At 44.4% G+C, this 7,905-nt stretch overlaps 1 protein-coding gene across 1 annotated transcript; it reads left to right on the forward strand.

Moving 5' to 3' along the window:
- Positions 1-2,086: 2,086 nt before the first annotated feature.
- On the forward strand, positions 2,087-5,663 carry lrrc24 (leucine rich repeat containing 24). Its single transcript, XM_029525553.1, has 4 exons — positions 2,087-2,248; positions 3,220-3,498; positions 3,819-3,987; positions 4,417-5,663. The coding sequence occupies exons 1-4, from the start codon at positions 2,087-2,089 to the stop codon at positions 5,661-5,663; spliced, it is 1,857 nt and encodes a 618-aa protein (XP_029381413.1).
- Positions 5,664-7,905: the final 2,242 nt, after the last annotated feature.

Here is a 7,905-nt window from a genome sequence, read left to right on the forward strand (position 1 = left end):
CATCAGCATGACAAAAGCTGAGTGCCGAGCACAGTTGGGGCGGTACCATTGTGAATCATCAGCGCTGACAGTACACTGTTAGACAAGTGGCAGTCAGCAGGATTGTTTGAAGAAACCCTCGCCCAACCGTTGTTTTTCTTTTTTTTTTTTTACGCTGTTTGCATACCCTGATAACTCCATAGGTTATCCTTGTCGCCCATCAAACTCGTCCCAACATGGTATGCGTGGTGCGATTGCCAGAAAAAAAAAAAAAAAAGACAGAGATGCATAATCTATTTTCTCCACCTGGCAGGGTGTCATTTGCATTGATGTTTGGCACATATTCCATCAACAAATATCTGTGCATCCTGTTCCACGTTTATTCTTAGCTGAGGGCAGGCAAGTTTCTTCCTCTCTGGTTCCCTGTCTGACACTTTTCAAGTAAGCCAAAGCTGTTTAAAAGTCATCTCACTGTGAAAGTAACAAAAGCTCAATGACAGACCAAGGCCTTATTCAAAATTCAATTTTTGTGCTCGCAACAATAGAAATACATAATTTCTCTCCATGCTTGTTTGGAGAACTCTAGAGAGGAAGTGGCAGGCTCTTGTTAATAAGTTCTTGCTCTGTTTTTGCTGAGGGAAGAAGATTGAAATGCCTATGTAGGTCACATTGTATCAATCTGGCTCAATATCCTGGTAAATGTGCTCCGAATCAAACATGCAATATTAAAACGCAGTTCATTGCTCATTTTCTTCGTAATGCGGTGTGTCCGCACTGAGAATGACATCTGAGGCCATGATGAGACAATGATCCAACCGCTGCCGTTTTTGCCTTACATTACCAGCCTGGATTAAAAAACTACAAATGACACAAACTGGATATAAATCTGACAGAATAGTTCAAACACCCTGCAAGCTGAATATTTATCATCCACAGTTTGTTACAGACCCTTTCATCACTGAGCGGGGAAAAGATCTGTATGCACTCTAATAATTAATAAACAAGATAATCTCGAAATCATTCAGAGTGAGATCTAAATGCCATCAATTATCTGTTTGGGTGATTCTGCAATCTTCAGCAAACTAGAAATTTCACTAGTCAAACAAGCTTAATGGAATACAGAGACATGGCCGGGGTGTGCATGAATATTTGATGACTTTAGATTGGATCAATGTGATTCCTGCCTCTCCTCTGGATGGAGATTCTCCAGGTTGAAGCAGCAAAGCAATACAACAGATCTAACGGCTGTCACTGGAGCGACAGGCTCAGTGTGACATTTCAACATGTGTCATATCTCCAGCCCTGCCATGTCTTCATGTGATCGGCTGCCAATGAACTATAGTGAACACTGTACTGATACGTGGTCTTGGACAACCAGTCTGATGTGGAGCAGAACAATAAATCTCTTCCAGGCTCTGTATATATAGAAAAAATAAATAAATAAATAAAGAAGTGCTTGGATGAGTTGCTCAGTGATGGCTTTATATTAAAGGAGGATATGGCTGTAAGGTATAGCAAGCAGCCAATGCTGATGTTTTTGATCAGAAGATTTGAGCTGGTTACCACTCGAGATTTGTTTTGAGGAGGTAAATGTGGTTGGGGAGATTGTGAGGGTCACAACGGAGCCTGTGTCTCTGCGCTGCACATTTGCACCCCTCTGTGCGCCTGTGTGCGCCTTTGTAAGACAAAGAGAGACAGAAATAGAGGTAGAGTGTGAGTGTGTTTGTGCATGCATTAAAAAGACAAGAGAGAGGTCCTTGAGGCAACCTGCACATCTTTTATCACATCTTTAATTAATTGGAGCCCATAATAGAAGCTGCTGCAATTCCACTGACTAGACAAAGCTGAATGGAAAACAGGCAGGGATGAGGAGATACTCTTATATTGCTTCACTTTTTTTTTTTTTTTTTTTCACGTCAATCCTCCCTTGCCATTTCACAGTCATCTGCATACACAACATATCTGCGGCTGCTGTCAGTCCTTGGCTTTGAGGATGAAATATATTACCGTGAAGGAAAAAGGTTACATTGGATGTGAGTGATTAATGATGACTTTCCGTCTCCCGCATCCTCAGGTTCTGTCTCCGAAGGCCGACTGTAAAACCAACATGATCCTCTTGAGGTTCTTCAGACTCACCCTGCTCACAGTGGCCCTCATCCCTCAGCTGTCTCTGGGATGCCCATCTGGCTGTCGCTGCTACAGCCTCACGGTGGAGTGCGGCTCCCTTGGGATCAAAGAAATCCCTCAGGGTGTCTCTGCTGTCACCGAGGTTAGTTGGTCCCTCAACAATAAGTCAGGGCAGTGTTGCTGATCCACCCACCCCCCAGCCTCCCCTCCACCTCTCACATCACTGGTTTAGTATCAGTTAACTTCCTTTCTGATCCATTCTTATTACCCTGAGATGATTGTGGTTAATCAATTCGCCGTGACCTCTTTGATGTAAGCCTTAGGGAGGGGATGGGCCGCTGGCTGTGCAATTATTCATTCTTGCACAGAGACTCTTGCATGCCCTCTGATCATCTGTTGAGAAGATGTTTAACATCACACCGTCTTTTCCTCCCGGGTTCAGGCCCCCCAACATTACTGCAACTTATGAATATTAATGTGAACATACCCCGCATAAATTGTTCCATTAACCTCATTCAGCAGGTCTATCTCCTCAATCATACTTTACCTCATGGCCCGTGTTTCTTCTCCTCTTTTTTTTTTCCTTCTTCGTTTTCAGAAAACGTCTACTAGTGAATGCATCCAAGCAATCAAGCAGAAGGCTGGATGTTCGTGCACTTGTCATGTCACTCCAATCACTCAAGGCTTTTTTTTTTTTTTTGTTGTTGTTTAAATTTGAAGATGTTTGCTGACAAGAGCTTCTGCTGCATTTGGCAAGAGAACTGAAGCAAAAATAAAAGAGGAGAAATACTGCAGAAGCCACATTGTCAGTGTCATTATCCTGATCCTGAATGAGCCCATTGAACACTGTTTGTGTTGCCTGCATTAACATATATCCAAAGCTCTTCACAGCCCTGTGAGAGCATCGCTTTAGAAGTGGCTCTGTTGCTAATGTAATCTTTCCTCATGGTTAATGCATTTTTCTACCCACTGAGCACAGCACCGGAGCAGACCACAATCACTTTCTAGTACAAAACAAACACCAATTCAAATATCCCATCTCTTCCTTTGTTCACCTAATGCAATCAATCTGTGATCGCTCTACTAATTTCATTCTCCCTTGCTCCTCTGAAGACCATCTTTCTTCAGGATAATGCAATAGTCCAGATCCGCCTTCAGGACCTGACTTGCCTGGGCAGCCTCCATTACCTTTACCTCCAGAACAACAGCATCTCAGCCCTGGAGCCTGGGGCTTTTCTCAAGCAGGGGCAGCTGCTTGAGCTCGCCCTCAACGGCAACCTCATCCACCTGGTCACCCCGGACATGTTTCGGGGTCTGGAGCATCTCCGCATCCTCTACCTCGCGGGCAACCAGATCACTCGAGTGCAAGACCACACCTTCAGGGGACTTCAGGTCAGAGCCCATGAGCTAAGATAAAGGAATAGCAGAAAGGATGGCTGATGCAGGTTACTAAAATCTTAGTTTATGCTAGCAAAGCCACAGCAATTGTAAGTGGGATTCGTTTTTATGGATAATATAGAATGACATCTGTGGCTGTAAATCCAATTCATGACAGTTTGTCTGACTAATCCCTTTCATACAGTAATACAGCATTGACACAGTCTAGGGAAATAGAGTTATCCTCTCTTAACGTTTGACAGTTCTATTCCTACCCCTTTAACTAACTTTCACATTTTCCATCCACTGCTGTATGTCTTTTTTGCTGTGTGCAGCGTCTGCAGGAACTCCACCTGCAGGAAAACAGCATAGAACTGCTGGCGGAGCAAGCTCTGTCTGGCTTGTCATCTCTAGCCCTGCTGGACCTCAGCAGAAATCACCTCCGCACACTCGGAGCCTCGTCCCTCAAACCACTTGTCAGCCTGCAGGTGCTGCGTGTCACAGGTAGGAAGAGAGAGCCCTGAGTTCCGAGAACACATTATGTCTTACAGTAATATGACTTAATCCTCCAAGATTGAATTTAATGCTTCATAACACAATTCAGAAGAACTGATGCAGCCTTAGGATGCACTAAAATTCATGCACAGCCTCTTTAATTTAAAACCAGCCACAACCAAACAGGCTGACGCTGATGAAAATTATGGACCATTACACACATTTTACATACAAAAGAATTTCAGCCAAGTGTAGACCTGAAATGAGAAAAAACCCCTCAAAGGCATAATTTAAAGAAAAAGAAAAAACTAAGCCTGTAAAAGAGGAACAATTAGTTGTGCAGTGGGTGCCAAAGCAGCTCAAACTAATTGACACAATGGAGCATAGTGAAAACACACTTGGTTTAACCCATGTTTCCCTGTTTTGACTCTCCTCCAGAAAACCCATGGCGCTGCGATTGTGCTCTTGAATGGCTGAGAACCTGGATCAGCAAAGACGGTCAGCGTCTGTTGAGTTCTGCCGAGCAGCGTCAGCTGATGTGCTCGGAGCCTCCTCGCCTCTCCCACCTCAGCCTGGTGGAAGTGGCCCCCAACAGCCTGGTCTGCATCCCCCCAGTGGTTCAGCTGGAGCCCAGTCATTTGACTGTGCGCCTTGGGGAGAGCCTCAGAGTCTCCTGCCAGGCCTCAGGATACCCTCAGCCTCAGGTGACCTGGAAGAAAGCTTCCCATGGCAAGGCCCAATTATCACCTCGAGGCTTGGTTCAAGAGGTGGGACCAAACGGTGAGCTCTTCAGGCCAGGGGCCGGGGGAGTGGTCACCGCCCTGCCTAGCAACGGAGGGATCAAGGTGGGAGGTGTTGGTGGGATACATGAGCTTGTGCGTGGAACTGAGGAGGGCGGCGAGAGGGACAGCTTTGACCCGGATATGGGCAGTGGCATGTTGTTCCTCAGCAATGTCACTGTAGCGCATGCTGGACGATATGAGTGCGAGGCGTGGAACCCCGGTGGCGTAGCCAGGGTTACCTTTCACCTGGCTGTCAACATGTCTTCGTCTTCGTATTCATCCCAGTTCTGGCCCCGTTCAAACACCCACACTTTAGTTTCTTCTTCGTCTAACTCCATCTATCATCCAGAGGTTCTGGATGTGAGCCAGGAGCCCCTGTATGAGCAGGACAGCATGGATTTCAGCGCTCTGGGCCCTGCCACACAAACTGCCATTGCAATCGGTATCTCCTTGCTGGCGCTCACTGCTGTTCTCCTCCTTATTATGATTTACACACGGCATCAGCAGTACCGCAAAGAGGAAGGAGGCTCTTACTGCACCAGCAAAGAAGAGAGCATCCTTTATGTGAACGACTACTCTGATGGCCCCACCACCTTTGCTCAGCTGGAGGAGTACCGTGATGACCACGGCCATGAAATGTACGTCCTCAACCGATCCAAGCCCGTCCTTGGGTCCACTTCATCCAGGTGTCCCATGATGAGTGGGTTTGTTCAGCAGAAGGGTATGAAGGAGGCTCTCTTGGACCATGAAATGGTGCAGACTCTGACCAGATCAGGGGGAATGGGGCTTCGCAGGAACCCAGCAGATGGAGGAGAGGGACCCCTAACAACAGACCCAGAAGAGCTCTTCCTCAGTCAGAGTCTCCTCTTCGGATCCCAGGTTGCCTATGAGATCCATTGCTAAAGGGTTTTTACTTGTGTTCTGCCACAAGTAAGTCAGTAAACAACAAGTAACAACATGCTGATGGACTTAATTAAAGACATTAAAGGAAATCACCTTGGTGCACCTGATTTGAAGAATCAGATTATTGTGTGGTCTTCAAAAGAGGGGTGTGTGTCAGTTAGCCTCTCAGAGAACCTCACCTGACTGACTGGACAGTATTAAGAGGTGTCAGAGGAGAAAACAGTGATAATTGAAGGGAAAATAAGAACTGAATTGTACCTGTCTGTCTCCAAATAAACCCTTTAAAGATAATAATATGTGGCTAACCTTATCAGAAGTGACAGCGAATCTAAATCCTCACAAAAGAGGTTAAAACTGTGCAGCACACAGTGGCAACTAACAATATGGATTAAAACAGCAGCTCATATTTCGTACTTTAATTTCTTTCCTTTTTATTTTCTTCTTCAGGCTTTGTCTGTTTTGTCAGTGTTTTCTGTGTGAATATAATGGAACTAATTTTCACTGTGAAGTACAGTTGTTGTTTTGTGGACCCTGTTGCAGATTAGAATTAGACCTAAACCTTCTTAACAGAAACTGAATTGTCATCATCTATCTATGTGAGTGGGTGTGGGTGGGTGGATTTGTTTAAAAGAGCTTCATTTTAAATGCACCAGTGTGTCTTTTATAGAACATTTCTTCCATCCCCTTGTGTCCCTTGATGCTGACAGTTTGTTTTTTGTTGTTGTTGTTGTTGTTTTTGCTTTGTTTCCCCCCCCCCCCCCCATCTACCTATTTGTTGAAACAATAGAACAAAGAAATGCTTTTCCATTGGTACAATCTGAATCTTCAGCAGAACGGATCCATTAACATAAGTTTGTAAAAACCAATCTAATGTGAAGATTGCACAATTTGTCTTTGGTTTCTACCTAATAAAAATGTATTTTAAAAGAGCTACTGTTTCGTCGCTCACAAGGTCAATGCATTGCTGTTTTTCAGTTTCCTTTCTCTTATCTTCAACACATGATGTGCAGTAGCTGAATATGAAACGTGTGCTTGTATAGATAGAGGCTTTCAGTCAGTTGGTAGGTCAGTTTGCAAGAGGTCCATAGTTCACAAACTCTGTTCTTTTATTCCCCTCTGCTGTGCACTGCAGTACTTTCAGAGCTACTTGTGGAGTTGGATAATGGAGCACTATTGTCAATGTGTTTTGAAACGCCATATAATCTATGCGGGCTTCCGAGATCCAGAAGCATATTGATTCTAAAGCATTTCAATACACCGATGTCATGGTTATTTCATGGGAACTCAGTTGGGAGCACAACTGAATGCCACATTGATATCACTAACATTTTATAAATAATATTGTTTGCCAGACAGAGCATCATCACAGTTTAGTGTAGCGAATCACTGAACAGTATCATGTGTCAATAAAAGATTTGTTCAGGTCTTGGGCAAATACTTTGGGTCTTATTGAGTTAGTCATATATCAGGAGAGTGCAAACCAGTTGTCGAGATATTATAATATAGTCCTGCATATCATGCAGTCCTGCATGCAATCTTTCACCCAGTAAATTTTTGAAAAAGGGTCACTGAGGCGGTGCACACATGGTTTCCCAATAGGCCCTGTGATGTCTGCAGTGAAATTCAGCACATTTTATCAGTCAGCAGTAGTAACTGTCCCTTTTTTTGCATTTTTCCGGGCAACAGCATGTCAGACCTGAACACAGGGAGGCTGAACAAACTTGCCAAAATAGCTGGGTCTGGATTTACTCAGGTCTGATGCAAAAAGAGGCATGGACTATTAGATGGAGGCCATCTTGGACAAAACCAACCACTCTTTTCACATCATTGTGGCAGGTCAAGGAAGCAGCTCTATCCATCTATCTATCAGAAATATTAAGTTAGGTATGTTAAGAGTGTATGTGCAGAATAATGAAGGGTGAGTCTTGAGCTTGACCCTATTTAAGAAAAAAACCCAAACTTACATATATAAAAAAAAAAAAACCTCCAGATGCCCTCCCGTAGTGCTGAAGTGCTTACTGGGTCTCATTCTCGCCACACTCCTTCACAATAAGCCAAAAAGCTGAGTTGGATGGGCTAAAATGGCAGAGGGCCATATCCACGACAGCCAAGATCAGAAATCAGATGCTGCAGCAGTGACAGAAGTACCAAAAATGAACAGCTGAATCATCAAGAGCATAAATCTACAGACCTGTCCTGTTTTGTGTCAACAGTCCAGGCTGGTGATGGTGCAATGGTGTGG

The sequence above is a fragment of the Echeneis naucrates genome, chromosome 17, assembly GCF_900963305.1.
Source record: "Echeneis naucrates chromosome 17, fEcheNa1.1, whole genome shotgun sequence".
Classification (NCBI taxonomy): domain Eukaryota; kingdom Metazoa; phylum Chordata; class Actinopteri; order Carangiformes; family Echeneidae; genus Echeneis; species Echeneis naucrates.

What these genes read in the sequence shown, in the direction of transcription:
- lrrc24 (XM_029525553.1), top strand. Translation starts at nt 2,087, where the DNA reads ATGATCCTCTTGAGGTTCTTCAGACTCACCCTGCTCACAGTGGCCCTC. An exon ending in GTGTCTCTGCTGTCACCGAG is followed by an intron (nt 2,249 to 3,219) that starts GTTAGTTGGTCC and finishes GCTCCTCTGAAG; the next exon opens with ACCATCTTTCTTCAGGATAA. An exon ending in GCAGGTGCTGCGTGTCACAG is followed by an intron (nt 3,988 to 4,416) that starts GTAGGAAGAGAG and finishes ACTCTCCTCCAG; the next exon opens with AAAACCCATGGCGCTGCGAT.